Source organism: Argiope bruennichi, chromosome 10, assembly GCF_947563725.1.
Source record: "Argiope bruennichi chromosome 10, qqArgBrue1.1, whole genome shotgun sequence".
In the NCBI taxonomy this organism is placed as follows: domain Eukaryota; kingdom Metazoa; phylum Arthropoda; class Arachnida; order Araneae; family Araneidae; genus Argiope; species Argiope bruennichi.
Window position 1 is genome coordinate 66,227,832 of NC_079160.1, and position 18,490 is coordinate 66,246,321.

The 18,490-nt window shown below is 30.3% G+C and overlaps 1 protein-coding gene across 1 annotated transcript; it reads left to right on the forward strand.

Moving 5' to 3' along the window:
* The first annotated feature begins 2,530 nt into the window (after nucleotides 1-2,530).
* Nucleotides 2,531-10,468, forward strand: LOC129989052 (uncharacterized). Its single transcript, XM_056097367.1, has 3 exons — nucleotides 2,531-2,776; nucleotides 6,621-6,676; nucleotides 10,120-10,468. Exons 1-3 carry the CDS (start codon nucleotides 2,620-2,622, stop codon nucleotides 10,231-10,233), a joined length of 327 nt encoding a protein of 108 aa, XP_055953342.1. The 5' UTR covers nucleotides 2,531-2,619; the 3' UTR covers nucleotides 10,234-10,468.
* Nucleotides 10,469-18,490: the final 8,022 nt, after the last annotated feature.

The window sequence follows — 18,490 nt, forward strand, 5'->3', positions numbered from 1 at the left end:
CATACGATTAACAATAAACATGATAACCTATCATGTTTTTGTGGGACTAAGAGCTGTCTCTATAGATGCCGTCTCAGACCACGGTCAACAACTAGTTACTCGAATGCACCAATGATTGCAGTCAGTTTAAAGATCCCATAAGATCCAATGTCCTGTGAACCCTCGATGCGATCAATAGCTCGACAATACAGCTAACATTAGGTTCTGTTGTGGTTTAGGGCTATCAAAAGGTGCTTATGTAGTTGCTTATTCAGATTGCGAACTAGTTACTCGGCATTCCCAATAGGTTAACATCTCCTGTGAGATCTAATGTCTTGTAACTTATAGCTGCGATCAGATGTACAACTTGCATAACAGCAGCCTAGCTTTTGTTTTCAGTTTTTACAAGTAGTCCATTGTATTTCGTTTTTAAAGAAATTGTAATGGAAGTGGATTTTTATTTTCAAAAATGAAATTGCATGCATAATATATTAAATTCAAATAGATCCGATAAATTTCTGAAAATGTTTAAGTAATATTCACAAAATAGTACATAAGCAGCTCTTTAAGAAAGAAAAAATCTTGCAAAAGACTAGCTACATTAATCACTAGAACTTATAAACTTTAACAATTATCTTTAGAAATAACATAACTTATTAACAGTAATAATCAATTAAAACTGTTCAAGCAGAGTGTTTCAAATATATATCGAAAAAGTAAAATTTGCATAATTTTGTATGAAATACTTGGAGGACGCTTGGAGGTTAATACCCTACAGTATTAATCTACCATTTCAAGATAATTGATGGCTTTGTCTATCAAATACCTTCCGAACAAAATTTCGCAAGAAGAAGTAATATGAACGAAGAGAAGTAAATAAGCTTAGAACGATCTGATGCTATTTGAAGATAAGATAGGTTATCATTTATGGATGAGAAATGGAAATCTACATTAATAATAGGATGTGTTCATGCCTGTATATGTGATACCGAGACAATCCATCGTACCTAATCCAAGTAATTTGACATGCAGGTAATTGAAAATAATCAATGTACACAAAAGCAAGAATCTCAAACTTTAATATATTATTTTTTTACTTAATATTTTGTGTTGCTTTGGGATATTTTCTATATATATTTGCTTCTAGTATCTCTCTTGATGATAGAAGAAAAGAAATATAGGCACACAATCAGATAGAACAAATAATTAATGAACTAATAAAATTTGCTTTGAACCGCTAAGATTATTTGCAATATTTTGAGATTAAAAAAAAAATTAATCTTTTCCTGAAAAGGCATGTGAATTGAAATTTTATCTCTTGCATCTGACTGTTTTTTTCAAATTTTTGAATCAAGAAGTCGAATATTTCTGTCCAATTCAAAATAAGAATGGTAGAAATGCCATTTTTTTATTGCTATTTAAAACTGTTTCTCAGATGAGCTTAAATATTATTAGATACAGGAGGGGATCTTCCCATATTTCACGAAGAGCCAAATTAGAATTGATGTTCCCAATTAACAATTGTTTACAATTTAATCTATTTTTGGAAATAAGTAAAAAAAATATATATATATTTTTTTAAATTACCAGAATTAAGAGAAATTTGTACGATTTTTATATTAGAATCATTAAAAAGACAATTTTTAAAATTTTGAAACGACGTACAATAATATTAAATCATTGCGGAGAAACTCCAGAATTCAGCTTAATTATTGATTAATTAAAACTTTACAAAATCACTCCGAGTTGCATATTCCAATCCTTCAAAGTACACATGCGTCAAATTTGGTAATAGTAGACCAAGCGATATGGTCTGTAAAGCGCCAACACACACACACACACACACACACACACACACACACACACACACACACACACACACACACACACACACACACACACACACACACACACACACACACACACACACACACACACACACACACACACACACACACACACACACACATTGAGCTTTATATAAGTATAGATAGAGATAAGTTTTTACAGATTATTCCACTGTTGTGCCTCCTATTGATTAAATGATGATAAACAAATATATTATAGTTAGAAATGCTTATCAAATTATTTGATTTACTTTTTGGTTATCTCAAGGTTGTAAGATGAATATATAGCGTGGTAGCTAATCGAAAAGAATTTTTTGTTATTTTCATCCAAATGAAAGAATGAACAAAGGCGGTACGAATTCTATGAGAGGATTTTTTATATCATCGCTTTATGTGTGGGTTTATCAAAAGCATATCGAAAATAAAATTTCCTTTTTACGGCATTTTACTTATAATAACAGCTGTACATATTAAAAACTGTGAGAATATTTTTTCCTTTTTCTATAAAATTTTGTAAACGCCATTGCTAGATACATTTACGTCAATACATTTCAGCGAATGCATGCACGTAAATGTATCATTAAATATTCTTTGTGTTCTACATATACAAATAGGTAAAATTAAGTAGTGTGATACAATGAATGACATCATTGTATCACATTGCTTAATCATCTCATCTGACATCATCATCTCATCACTGAGAGGCATTGGAATATTGGAATATAAAAATCATCCAGTCAGACCTTTTTCACAGATTCTCTGAAAAATCACCGAATTTATAGTATCAAACAGGATGCAATCATCTGTGACATTTCTTTTTGTTCTGAGTCTTGTGGTAGCAGCTCTTGCTGAAGATGACCGCCCAAGAAGAGGTCCAAGAGAGAACCCTATCAACTTAATGTTTCCCGCATGTACACCATTTGCTGACGCAATCGAAGAAAATGCAAAAAGTATGTATTTTTGAAGCATTATCAAACAATAGGGTATTTTTGTAATGTTCAGTTTAATCTGGAATACTGAAACCTTATTTCAAATCAGAAGTATAAAAGTAATTACAGAATTCTTGAGCTAATTCAAACTAATTTTTTAGGTTATATGTTTTATAAAGCCAATCATCTATTTTTCTGAATATCTTCTACTTCTCTTCATAAACTTTAAAATTTCCCTAGTTTTCCATGGGTTACATGTTTTATAAGGTCAATCCTCTTTTTTTCTGGATATCTTCTATTTCTCTTCTTAAACTTTACAATTCCCCTAGTTTTCCATTGTTTCTTGGGCTACATGCTTTATAAAACCAATTATAATTTTTTTAGATATCTTCTACTTCTCTTCGTAAACTTTAGGGTATTTTAAACTATAAAAATTGTTGAGATATTTATCGCTTGCCACCTATAAAATTATAATTATGGCATTGATTGTTTTGAAATACTTAATCTGTTTGCTTTACCTTTCTGACTAGAAATTCGACAAACATAAAACTACTTCTGAATATTTTAATTATATTTAATTACATTATAAAATTTGGATAAAGAAAAAAATCTACAACCTTGTGAATAAATATTCTTAAGATCTCGATATTTCCTACCTGATATTTTTAACATTTTAAAAATTACGTATCTTCATAAATTCATAATTAATTCATGTATTCTTTTAGTTACAGCTGATATTGTTGAACAAATTGTTGAAGCCTCAAAATGCGTAGGCAACAAATTAGCGATTTATTCCTTTTTTTTTTTTAAAATCTTGGAGTCGGTTTTTACAGTATAGTTTTTCCATTATCTATCATCTGCTAATGTAGTTTTATTTTAAAGTCGGCTTTCACTGCTACAACAGCTGACGAATTATCTATCGTCAGCTGTTGTAGTTTTTCCTCTTGGAAATCACAGTGTTATTACTTAACTCGCGCAATGTTTTTTTAAAAAAATAAACCAAACAAGTTAAAATATTGTTTGTTTAATCGATAAAGATTGTTGGTTCAGGGATAATGTCAACTAATTAAAATAAGGTTATTAGAAAATAATGCAGAAAGTTGTCACATTTGGCGATTTATCGCCAACTAAAGTTACAACTTGATTTCCAAATTATACATTCCCTGAATTCCTACGAATTGTCTTAATTTAAGTCATTAACCATTTTAAACCGGTTCGAAACAATAACGGGACTATTAGGTTGCGCATGCGACGATATTTAGAAAAACGATGGGTTTTTTGCATCTCAAAATCGGTCAAGCTCCAAAACTTTGTTTCCCAGCTGGAAAAATTAAAAATGGAAGTTAAAAAAAATTATATATATATATATAGAGAGAGAGAGACCGATAGAGAAGTCTCGTGATTGTTTCAATCCGGTTTAAACTGGTTAATGACTTAAATTAATTAAGACAAATAATGACTTAGTAGATGCGATAGTAGATTTAATTTTTTTTTATTTTATGTATTTTCTTTTCATTGTGTATATTATACTTTTATATTATTATCATCATCATCATTTTCGTTGTTGCGGTACTCTAACTAGGATTTTGTAGTGCATCTTTGCAAATATAATTTAAATTGTTTTTTTTTTTTCATTAAGATATGTTCTTTTATGTTATTTTTATTGATTTCCCAATTTGTCTTTTCTCCTAGTATATATGACAGCTTTGCTTCATTCCGATGGATAAATAAGAAAATGCAAAAATTTAATATGCAAAAGAGTTAAAGGTTTTCCAAATGAAATAGTTAAAATTGGTTTAACTTACGAAATTGAATCGACCAGCATAATCGTTATCGAAAGTAAAAAAGCAAATTTGCAATAAACTATAGAAAAATTCCAAGCCACAAAAGTTGATTAACTGAAACAGTAGTTAGTACTCTAACATCAAATTTCAAACTATACAATCAACAAGCAACCAATATTAAGTGTAAAATTTCTGAAGATTTTCCTGGTTTTCCATTAAACAAAATGTGAACCATTTCCCGTTCAGTTTCAATATGTGAACCATTTCCATTTCAGCCTTCAATAACTGAAAAATACTCGCATATATTTTGGAACTACTTTTTTAGATGCCACCTAATTATCCCTTAACTCGCTTGTTCGATAAATAACATTTGTTTGACAGAACGCCTGTTGGGTGTTACTTCAGTGAAGCCCTATGTCGGTAATCTGGGCTACAACCTCTAAGATTCTGGGCAACTCTAGTTTTGGTAATGAATTATATTGTAGAAATTTTATACTTGCTGAGTGAATATTAATTTTTGCATCTTTACATAAAATATTTTACAATTTGTGTAAATAAAAACTACATGTATTTATGAATTTTATTCTGTATCATATATCTTGATGCTATATTATATTATCTACTATATCTTGTTTTTTATAAGTTATATTATATTATATATGTTCTTTTGTTGTTTTCCTTATTCCGTTTTCATTATATATACGTAATGAGATTTCTTAATTTTATCAAAACATTAATTAATTTCCTATCTTTTTTCTTGAATTAGCCAGTGTTATTTTATTCCAAATTTTTTTTCATATTTCCTCATCCAAATTCCACTTTTTTATTTGATCATTCCGAACACACACTCTAAAAATTGCTGATTCTTTAGTTCTCAGATTCCGAGCAAAGGGATAAAAATCATTAATGCCTATGGCACTCCTTCCAAAGATACCTAAGATTTCCTTTCCTGAATCGACGCGTTTCAAAGAAATCCCTAAAAGAATCTCTTAGTAAAATCCCTAAGGGAAAACCTACTTTCGTTTTCGCTCTTGTGCGAACGGAACGTGTTCCATCTTTATTCCAGTGTACAAACTATATGGCCAGTGGAAATTGAATGCAGTTGAAAATTTGTCTCCTTTTCTGCAAAATTATGATGCATATATAATTTCGTTTCCTTGCATCCTTGATAAATGTAGTTCGCACCTACTGATATTTCCTACTCAGTGACTCTCGTCAGATTTATATTCTTTGGGTAAGCTATATCGGCATGAGAAATAAAAATAAGACATAGTGATCGACGGAAGCAATCCTTTAGCATGGATTATTGAATCATGAATTTGCTTTTTATATTAAACCATTAAAAATAGCATATTGAGCATTATTGAAAAGCAGTCATAATGATGATGTGGTATCAGTATCATACCGCGCCATGCTTAATAAGTTAAAAAAAAGATTATAATTCTTACCTTTCATATGTTACAAATAATGAATGGGTTATAAATAATCTTTAATACGATTTGATCTATTTGTTAAGTTTTGAAATGAAAATTGTTTCCTATCTATACTTTCAAATTAGTATGATATCAATAATATTAAAAAAAATCAACTTGTGAGCATTATTTCAGTTCTTATTGATGCAATGTATCTGGAATATAAACTATGCATCTGTATCTGAGTTCATGAGATAAAAAAAGTAGTATAATAAATTAAACATAACTTGAATTATTAAATTAATATCTTATATCTTTAGAATTACAAGTGCGTTCCTTACTTATAAAGTAATTTTCTATTTCGTTAATTAAATAAACTAAACTAAGTTATTGAAAATCATAACACGCATTGTTTCAAATTCCATATAATTTATCGTCTATTTTTTTAAAACTCATCTTCTTTTTCCCATTCTCCATACCATTTTTTTTATCCTCTTGGAGAAAAGTAGAAGATGGTTGGATATTTTAAATATCAATTTCAAATTCATTTCAAAAATATTTTCTTTTCTTTCTAAAACTATCTTATTGAGATTTAATAATATATTTTAGTTTAATGTAAAGATAAATTTTTCAAAGAATTTGTAAAATGCTCTAATTTTCTTTTTGCAGCTCTCTCTAAAGGTAATATGATTGGTCCACGCGCTTGCAAGGAAGAAAATCCAGATGTGAGTATATTATTTTTATACTGAAAGCAATTTTTTTTCCAGAAAATATAGTTAAATATATTTGTTAAAGTAAAGCCTGATATTTTATTCATCGATTACAAACAGTCATAATTTCATTATAAACAACAATACAATTAAAAAAATTGAATGTAATAAAGGGGGAAAGCTTAAAAATTTTTTTTAATGCACGCAATAATTGCATTTTCAACATCCAAATGGAAATTCATTTTTGAGCCCTTTGAAGTATTCCCTATTCCTTTCAGTTCGTTCATTGTCTATGAGAATATAGACGTTAGAATAGAGAATATGACATAAAGTAGACAGCCACTATAAGAATATGTGTCTATAGAACACACATTAGTGGCTGTAAGTATATTTAATGGGGTATGGCATGAAATGAATTACTCTATGGATGGATGGATGTTCCTTATATATAGGACCAATAAAAGCCATATTAAATACGTAAACAAAAGGTTAAGCATCCATTTTTATACAGTTCGAAATTTAACTTATAGCTATTGTGGTGAATAGCTTATAAGCCAGTTAACAGCTACGCTGCACGAGCAATTGCTTTTGTATTGTGGTCATGTTACTCGGCTGTGAACTAAAGGTCCCAGGTTCTATCCTCGCCCATTCCAATCCGCTACACGATTATGAAGAAAGTTATAGCCATTTTTAAGTTTGAGTTTGATGTTTATGGCACAAGAGCCAGATTTGGCCATACTGCGCCAAACATATGGTAAAATGCTAGCCATTTTTAAATCAGTGAGATTGTTTTTGAAGACCCTGTATGATAATAAGAATAAATAGCATGACGTATTTCTGATTTTCTAATTAAATAAAATTTTTTTTTTAAAAATCCATAAAATTAAATATTAGCAAGAGATATAAATACTTTCCACCAATGAATTTGAAATGAAAGTATTATAAGTGGTTTCATCTTAGATTTCCTATCTAAAGCTAATCATGAACATGATTTTGAATTTCCCTAAAAGGATATTTATACTCTAGTCACCTACAAACCACATATCAAACTGCATTCCCTTTAATTTTAAACTCATACGTAGGAAAAGAGGTCAAGGGATAAACTAGGATTTTAAAGGATCAACTTAGTTGGACAGGATAAGGGTATTCAGTTTTATTTGAAAGTCAGCCTATTTACTACCCGTTTTCAGAAACAGACCCATCCTCCTGCCCCTCCATTTTGGGAAGGCGCCAGTTGACCTCGATGTCACCAGAATAGTTATTTAAAAAGATGAATGAGATATTCATATTTTTTAAAACTATATATATAAAAACTTCCTTTTTTATTCATTGATTTGCAGTAAATATGAAACGTTTTGAAAATATACAAACTATTTTTTCAATTTATGAACAATAACATTTAGGTATTTAAGAAAGACTTTCTTTTCTCTCTTTACATCACCCCTCTGAGGAGCAATATTGTCTATAAGTGAAAGGCGTGTCATTCTGAAACGAATAGTGTGGTGGTATGTAGATTATTATGATCCATGCAGGAAGCAACAGGACGAATGTTTTTAGGGGCATTTCTTTTAATAATCACATTCACACACTAAAACAAGCACAAAGACAAGACATTCACGCGCGTTTCACAGTTCAGCATCACATATCATTCTAATTACAATCGCAATGCACTATGGGATGACATATGGGATGGCCTAATCAGACATCGCCATCTAGTATCCAAAAGAGAAGATAAGAGTAATGCAACTGCTACAATAGTAATATAACGTCTCCTTACCACAAGCAAAATTTCTTTATCACCTAGAGAGTTAGGCCACTCATTCACAAGCATTTCATGCCAAAATAGATCGTAAACTTGGAAACCTGCCAGTTTTGGATTAGTATAGAGAGAAATGCTCGATATCCAACCCATCACAATTCTCCACAGTTGTGCGCTATAAGACCATTGAAGAAATGAACTTGGGAATGTTGTTAATCCATAGAGTGGAATATTGTAGCTCGAGACTCTCTTGTAAAGATGGAAAAAAAACTGTGCATTGAATTTTAACAAAAATTCGCCAAGGAAATGAAAGAAAGGGAGGGAGGGGGAGGTGAGAGTAAATAGCATAAGGGATCGGATTTACTGAAAGTGGATAAGTTCAAATCGCATGCAGAATTAGTAAACGACTGGTCTATATATCTTGAAATGATTATAAACAATTAGCCTTAGACTGTACAACTGGAGTTTCCCAAATAAATAAGTAAACAAAATCTTTGTCATGTAGGGAAACAGCAGATTAAGGAAAATATAACTTCTAATCTGGATGCAGCTTCCCGCTGAACGACTGACGCAATGTTCGCTGAAAAGGAAATGAAAGAACTATTCACTTCCTAGAATAACGAGCGATTGGATTCTTCTTGTACATAATAGATATAAATATGATTATGATAATTAATCCAGATAATGAAACAAATGAAAAGATAAATATCTTTAGTGTTTCACTTAGTTTAGTGAAATTAAGCAATCAACAGACGCAGCTAAGTTTCGTTTGTTTTTAAATCTGTTTAATGATTTTTGGTTTCAGTTTGTCGCAATATTTATTGCTTAAAATATGTATAATATCTTTATTTTATTTCGGTTTGTCCCAATATCAGTCATTTCAAATTTGTTTATAAAGAGATCAAACCAAAATCAATTAAAAAATGCCTATTTATGGTGATTATTGACATGATAAAAGGCCATTGAAAGTCTGTCTGAATTTTGATTCAGAGCATCTACTAATATTAGTCTGATTAGAGAAAACACATATTAATTAGTATTTAAACCAATAAAAGATTATTTTGATATATATCTCAAATATGCCCGTAATTCCATATAAGAAATTTCAGTCTTTAGTCTAAACGGTTTTGATCTATCTTGTTCACAGAGACAGACAGACAATAATGCCAGAAATGAGATTTTAGGACTCTAAACGCGGAGGATCTAAAACGCGGAGAGTCATAAAAATCTGGAGTTCGAATTTTTTGACGATTACGATACATCCTCTGTACTTCATATGCGAGAAAGTAAAAACGGATTAATACTGTACTTGCAATATTTATACTTTATTTAAATAATATGTGCGATATTATAAATTATAAATTTTTAATAAATGATTATATTTATGAGGTTTCTGCAATTCTTCAGAATCTACATTTGAGCACTGCATGTTTAAATGAGCTTTTCTTCTAAAGCTTCTGGTAAAGGCTTCCTATAATCCATTTTTAACTTCGGTAATAAAAATGGGGCTTCTTTACTTTGAATACGATGCGCAAGTGAGTACTGTGTGTTTAATTTCTGCATTTTCTTTGGAAATATGGCTTTCAAATTTATTCTACACACAATAGTCACAATAATTAGCTCAAAATTTATCTTAATTGCTCATTTATTTTTACCAGCTTTCATCAAACTTTAATTGTTCGATTTTTTCCTCCCATAGGATTGTATAAAATCTGACAGCCTGAAAGTTCGATGTTCTGTGGAAGAGACACCTTCGGAAGAATGTATTGCTCAATTGACAGCCTTCTTACTTGGCGACACTTGCAACGAATAAGATGAAAGACCAGAAAAGAAATTCTATTTTCCATTGAAAAATAGCTACAACTACTTGAAATGAACCCAATCAGATTATCATCTATTTTCTGAAACCAAGATATCTATGATGTAAATAATAAAATATAAATAATAAGGAATAAATAATTCAGAATAAGCAACCTTATGTTTAAATATGGGAAAATACTGACTGTTATGTATATTTTGATAACGATAATAAAATTATAATATCTTTATTTTGAGAATATAGTAGGATTATTAGAGGCTGATTTTTAAATTTCCTGTTTCGTATTTCTAGAGATGGGATTTCCTGACGATTTTTTTTTCAGTCACTTCCAATGTATACTTGTGCTATGAACTTTTATGTTTTTATTTAGAACACAACTATTTCTGTATTTTTAGAACAATTAACTTATAAGATCACATAAAAACATTTTTTTTATTTTCAATATTTGGAATAATTATAATTATATAATTATATTTTATATAGCTAATATTTTATAATTATCGCCCACAATTTTTTTTTAATTTTCAAAATCTCTAAAGCGTTTAAAAAAATGCATGCTTTCTTATAATTTTTTTCCAAATATATTACATATATATTATATAAAATAATAAAATATTTTCCTAATATATTATATAAAACTGGCAATAATTCTACTTCAGATATATTTTTTTTTTATTGTTGCAAAAAAATTTCCCAAATTTATTAATTTTGATTTAAAAATAATAAAAAAATATTACTCATCTTAAATCTAAATCCATACCCAATTCTACAAAACATGTATTTCAGAATGTCTATAAAAAATTCATACCTCTATTTCAATAGTTAAAAAAGTTTTAGAGAATTGTTTAAAAAGTCTTATAATATATGAAAAAATGCAACACGAAGAAATATAAATTTTAAATTTTCATCCCTCCAATAATATTATATAAAATCCATTAAATAATTTACAAGTTTTAAGAAAAATCGATAATTTGTTAAGCTAATTACCAAAAAAAAATTTAGGAAAATAAAATATTATACTTGTATAATGAATTTGTAAATCTTATTATATACCACAGATTTGACTCTAGCCACAGATTACTAAAATACATGTAGAAAGATATTTGCACTTTTATTTCCTAATTTTAAAAACCTTAGATTGAATATGATTAAAGAGCGTATTAAACCCTATTTTAAAATTTTCATTTTTATTAAGTACAACATTTCAAATCTTAAAATATCTCGAAATTAAAGAATTTCATTCATAAATTTGTCTAAATTAATATCTTTAAAGATTTCAGTCTTGAAACTAAATTTTTATCAGACTGTTTTCTTGTAGAAATCTTTGAAAAGTGGTATAGAAACATTGTTTACACTCCTATAATACAGCAAAAATAATTAAATAATTAAATAAAAATACAGACAAAACTTTGGAATTTGGCAGGCATATTTCGAAGGCATATATGACTTAAGCTAAAATGTAAATCCATAAAGAATATCGATATTTTCATTAATTTTACAGTATGAATGCATTTAACATTCTTGTTAGATGGGACATCCTATTTTGAACCTTTATTGTTATTTCAATTCTTGTATCAACAGATATTGCGTTTGGGATATTGAAGTTTGCTGAAGTGGAAAGTGCGTTTTTACAGAATTTTCACTTAATTGCAGTTTTAAATAGTAAAAATTGAATAATTTGATGCAAGTGCCAGGCTCGTCATTAAAGCTCAAGAAACGCAAATAAATAAATACTTCTAATATATGGATAAAGGTTAGCTTCATTTTGTTACTTTAAGTTCAGAATTTCATTATTTCGAATCGCTGTCGTGGCTTCAAAGGTTCAAAATGCCAGGATTTATGGAACAGCTATTATTTCTGTAATTAAGGATAAAATAAAATTCATCTTTATTTTTTGTTTTATTTGTCAATAAGTGAACTACCAGAAATGTTTACTTCATATTTATATTTATTAAATCAAATAATTTTTGTGCATATTCAGAATGTATATAAGAAAAGCAGATTTTTGCTTTCAAATTTTTGATTGTTCCACTATTTATTTATGTGAGATTCTAGCAATGGGGAAAAGGGGAAAGCAGAGAATTTCATTGTACAAGGAAGCTGATCAGACAGCTGGAGCAATGGGACAAAGACTTAAATAATGGATCATATAATTTTTTTCGAATGAAGTAGATGTAATTGCATTATATATACAAGGTATAGCGTGCATGAATGGAATTATGATTATTAAATCACATATTTGAACTGGGTTTGCTGAAAAAGTACCAATTTAATATAAAACTGTTGTGGAATGATTGATTTGATTTAGTGGAGTTTTATGGCGCAAAAACCATTTTTGATTATGCTGCGCCAAACGTATGGTATTGATTAAAACATTGTTTATAAACTGAAATATAATCATAAGCTAATCATAATAATAATATATAATCATAAACTACTTAGTATTTTTCATAATTTGTCAATGTTTAGGTAAAAAAAAAACAAAAAAAACCTTATAATTGAACCATTTTTAATTAGATCAAATGGTAAAAACCGATTATTTTTAAGAAAGTGAAAAGATTTGGATGATTAATTTTATGAAGAATGTCCTTCAAAATGATAGAGGAAGACTGAAAGCAACGGGTGCGTTGTGAAAGGAATTGTGGACAATCAATTAGAATGTGTTGAACTGACAATTGGCATTGGCATTCTGTACACTGAGGGGCGGATTCTCCCAGCAACAAATGCTTGTGCACGAGTAGAGTGTGACCTATTCTTAAACGAGTGAGAGTTGTATCATTCTTTCTGTTAGAGAGACTGGGCCAGGGATCAATAATGTGTTTAATTGAATGGAGTTTATTTGTATTCTTGAGGTCCCATATATTTTGCCATTTTGAGTGGAGGTTGATTTTAACATATTTTTTTATATCATTGAAAGGGACAGGACAGTTTAAAATAGAAGTGGCAGATTTTGCTAAATTGTCAGCTTGTTCATTGCCAGCTATCCCGACATGAGAGGGAACCCAGCAAAAGAGAATAGAGAATCCTTGATATGTAAGATGTTCATGCAGTTTGAGAATATTAAAGGCCAAAGGGTGACTTAAGTGATGTAGCAATGCCAGTGACTCAAGGACACTTAATGAATCTGAATACATGATATAATTATCAGGAGGACTATTAGAAAGTAGAGACAAAGCATGAAGAATAGCAGTGGCCTCGGCAGTAAAGACAGAGCATGATGGGTGAAGTTGGAACGAGAGATTGGAATTGATAAAAACACATGCAAATGAAGTATTAGAAGAGCATTTTGAACCGTCTGTAAAAATAGGAATAAAATTCATATATTCTTCCCTGTGGTGCGCAAAAAGTTGTTGGTAAGCTGTAGGAGTCGTATTAGATTTGTCAAAAGTTTTGAATGGATTTAGATACGTTATACCATAAGATTTCCATGGGGTTGTGGAATGAAGATCATTATGATCCGTGCAGTGGAAGCAACACGACGTATCTTTTCGGGAGCAATTCTTTAATGATCACATTTAACACAAAACACGAAAGACAAGACATTAGCGCAAGCACCTCTCTAACAGAACAACATCTCATCTCATAATAATACCAATCGCAATGCACTGTGGGATGCTTACATAATCAGGCTTCGCCATTTATTATCTAAAAGAGAAGATAGAGTAATGCAACTGCTACAAAACGATTTTTATAAGATTTCTAATGCTTATACCATTTTAGGTTCGAAGAGTTCCTCATAAGTCTTTTCCTCATGTTATTATCGGAATCTGGGAATCGTGTCCCGGGTTGGCAAGGCCGCGATGCTGTAAAACACTAATCACATGGTGTTTAAGGTTTTACAGCATCACGGATCATTCACATATCGCTGTATATTTCATTTCTTTTCTATCGAAAAATTGATTTTATATTTGTCATTTATAAATATAAGTTGCTTATAATATGTATGTTTAACATGCCGTTAGTCGCATCTTATCTGAGAGATATACGATTACTTCTTTTTTCAATAACTAGATGATGCTATGTCCAAAAGAAAATTCCTTTTTGGCTGTCTTTCTAGTTCATTTTGAAAGTGTTTTCGTTCGTGTCTACTTTAAATTGGGATTATATATTTATATTATTATTACTAATATTAACAATATATATTGGTGTATCTGATGATTACAGCGCGACCACATTCCCTTAAAAAAACACGATTAGTGGAGTGTTAATCATAATATTCCCATTTCGTAGAGTCTTATTCTAGAGTAGACTGATGTATATTATCTTCGAAATAACTGAAGTATCGGAATAAACTGGCTAATATAAATTTGATAAGCCATTGCAATGTACTCGCACATTGGAGACATATAAAGTTGGCTTTACTCCAACATTGTAACTGCGAAATCCGTTTTTCTAAGTGCAAGACTTTTGATGCAGTACATAATTAGGTGCAGAATGTTTTGAAAGTTTGTGACTGCTTTCAGTGTTCTTTTGATTTCCAGAGGGATTCATTCTTCCATTTATTCAATTGAGGGAAGTTTGTTGATTTGAAATTACCTAATTAAAAAATCTAAGTCAGTACAAGCCAGATTTTTGAGCTCGGCGACAGTTTTACAGATGAAAGTTAGCTTATCTTTCTTTGCTAATGTCACAAATCAGCAATATTCGGACGAGGTCAAAACTGGAATTCTTAATCCATACAAATAGAACACACATTTTCCTCCTGTAACCAACAATTCTTGCAATGTAATAGAATCCAGAAAGATCTCGTCTTAACAGCGAGTCTTTAGACATTTCTTCGCTTTATATCATAAAAAAATGAGGTGATTTCACTGTTGGTCAGCCCATTGGGAAATAGCAAAGACTATCGGGAACTCTTATACTTTTCAGTTAAAATTTCTATTTTGGATATGACTGTTGAATTAAAAGCATAACATTCCTATATGTATTCCTTCATGGAAAATGGAAATCAACAATACAATTGAATTTGTACTTGAATCAAAAACTACGACATTCGAATTGATTTGACTTAATGGTAATCATATTAAATATCTATAATTGCATCTTCATTCGCTGTTACCATCCCCACTCGTTCTGATTTTAGAGCGACGCCAGTTTTTTTGATTGGTTGTATTGACCAAGAAGTTTTATTTAGTTGTAACAAAAACGGTATAGTTTGTTTTCAAATGCAATATCGTAAGTATAATGGCTGGGTGTCCTACAATTTTGCTCTTCAGTCTATATTATAGGTTTTTTTCAAGATATCCCACAGAAACGCTGATCATATTTTCCCCACTTTTAGAGAGTTTATATGGCATTTTTCTAGGGTATCATCATACGTACCATTCTATGACCATGGCGCTTGGAATAGCAAGAATATACCATCCTAAATATAATCATTATCATTCCTATCAATCTTCTTGGAAATACCATTATCAAACAATCTTTTTGAGAAGAACGCATTCGAATTTCTTTTAGACATGTTAATGATTTCATAGGATGCATGATGCCTTGTTTACACACACACGCACGCACGCACGCACGAACACACCTTTTTGCCAACAGATTGACATCAAAATTTGACATGGAATGACAGTTATAGACACAAGGTCACGTACACAACAAGATTACATACAAACAAACAAAAGACATACAAGATCACAAGATTGCATACATAGAAAAGTATACAGCTAGTCTATCATTTGATAGAGTTAGCAAAGAGATCAATTTGATCTGATCATTATTTACGGAGATAAAGACTCTTTAAATAATATATTTAGAGACTTTGGTATTAGAGGAGGGGACTCCAAGGATATTTTTTTTGGGTCTTCTGTAAAAATTCTCCGCTAGTAGTGATATCACTGGAATAAAATTCAACTTTACACTAATTACTTCCGAAATTTGATATTTTGGGGTCTTCAATTAATTGTGTTAAAATACTTTCTTAAAATTATTCAAAATTTCACAAGTAAGTCCGTTGAATTTACATCTTGTTTAAATTTAGAACTGCAAAAAATTCACAGTTGCAAAAGAATAATGAAATGAGCAGTATTTTCTAGAAAGTTAAATAGAAATTTAAAATCTATCCGAAAAGGTTTTTCTAGGGTTATGATCTCACTGATGATTGAAGCTAATTTTAACTTCAAATTTATTTGCATAAAAAGAAAACTGCTTTCCAATATTCCACGACTACAACGCGTAAAAACACCTGAAGAATAGAAATATAGTTTAGTTATGTCCTGTTCAAAAGCATTATACTAGGACTATTTTAGGGCGGAACTTAAACTTAGAGCCCTGATCAGAGGATGAGGTTCATCAGAGCTGATACCATAATGAACCCAGCGGGCCCGAGGTCGGAACTGAATTGTAGTTGCAACCCGAATTAAAGGATAAAATTCTAAAGACCGAATATTTAGATATGCAGTATATGAAACGTTTTTGTGTTGAGTATAAGATTGGTGAAAGATCCAGATAAGACAAATATTGGTATAAATTAAACTTAATAATTACCTGGGAGAAGATTATAGGCACATACCTGTACGTGAGAGCGGACAATGTTAAAGAATCATTATAAAGGTTGCTCTTCCGACATCTATGTAATGGATAACAGCAATAGTCTCCGAACTCCAGTTAGTTGTAATTTTTTTTTCATTAAATCAACGCTTGTTTCATCAATAAGACCTGTTAGTTTGATGATGATGCAATAGATTTGATTATCTTTTACAGTTAAGTGACAATACAATTACAATATCTATTAATATCTGTGGTAATATTTAATACTTCTCAATTGCAAAAAGTTTCCATATTAATGGCAAGCAAATGTTATCATCACAATATATATTGCATGCAAGCAATGGATATATTAGTTCTTATCAACTTCTTGTTAAGGACGCTGAAGTCATTGAAGTTTTTTTGTACAGTGGTGAATGCCAGAAATCCCATACGTTGAAACGGGTTAAATTATTGGCTCTCATTTGTTTGGAATTATGACAATCACAATGACTAATATTATGAGCATTTTTCGATCTGCGTTATCGAGGATCATAACAGTATACCTCATATATGAGAATATAACTTCAGCCAAAAATTATTGTCGACGAAAATCAAAATGTAATGAAAGAAGTCATCGAACAAATGAAGCTGTTTATGAATTCCAAAAAAGACAACGATTGCAATCACAGTGACTGCAGAGCTCAATCAGCATTTACATATTCCGGTTTTAATAAATAATAAAAAAAAATTGTAAAAAAAATACTTCAGCAAAATTGCGATTCTGAAATTATTCCTGACAGATATAAATGCCATCGCATTTGATGCCATGACCTTAAAACTTGTTCAAACGATACATGGAAGAAAGTGATGAGGTTTGAATCTTGTATAAAAAAAGGCACACAAGACATTTGGGGAATTTCTCAGAAGCATCACGATCCAAAGATCAGAAATGTGTTATACATATTGAATAGAGCTTTAACCAATCTAAAGTAAGAAAAAGTTTGAAAACGAAACTAAAATGAAAACGAAACAAAACAGTTTCGAAATCGCAACTAAAATTTATTACCTATTTAAACTAAAACCAAAAAGGAACTTCATAGTATTTAGAGAGCGCAATTGCAGCTACTTCTAAAACACAGATGAATTGATACAAAAGTATTAGAATCAAGTTAATAGGAAAAACAAAAACCAAATAAAAATTAAACCAAAAAAATTATTAAAAAATATTAAAAAAGAATCCGGCCTGAAGACTTTTTCAAGGGTCACCCTCAGGCAGGGATTCAAATAAAGGGATTTTTTCTGTGAGGACATACAGACATTAAGTCTAACAATGATTCCTCGTGACCCGAAAATCCCCCGAAATTATGCTCAAGAGATATACCATTTTAACAGAAAGGAAATACAAAATAACAAATTAGAAAAAAACCACAAAGTAAAAATAGTAACCACAAAGTAAAAGTTGAATAGAGCTTTATATATTTTATTTGATTTTTCAACACTTCGCAATTTTCCTATTTTTGGAATAAAATATGCACTGCTTACTTGCTTGTGTTAAATTCTCGCGGTCATTTCATGTAGCACTTGATGCCAAGATCATAAAACCTGTTAAACGATTCTTGAAAGGCAGTGATATGGTTTTGAATTTTGCATTAAAATAAGGTTCACTCAAGAAATCCCGGTTAACTTTCCAGTCACATCAGGATTCAATAACTCGATCTTAGAAATGTGTTAAAATATTTAAAGCTGTATGTATGTATATCTGTTTTCCGTGCATTTCGCA

Excerpts from the sequence above, each read along its gene's own strand:
- LOC129989052 (XM_056097367.1), top strand. The coding sequence starts at position 2,620 with ATGCAATCATCTGTGACATTTCTTTTTGTTCTGAGTCTTGTGGTAGCA. Across the intron at positions 2,777-6,620 it reads AATCGAAGAAAATGCAAAAA|CTCTCTCTAAAGGTAATATG; the intron begins GTATGTATTTTT and ends TTCTTTTTGCAG. Across the intron at positions 6,677-10,119 it reads GCAAGGAAGAAAATCCAGAT|GATTGTATAAAATCTGACAG; the intron begins GTGAGTATATTA and ends TTCCTCCCATAG.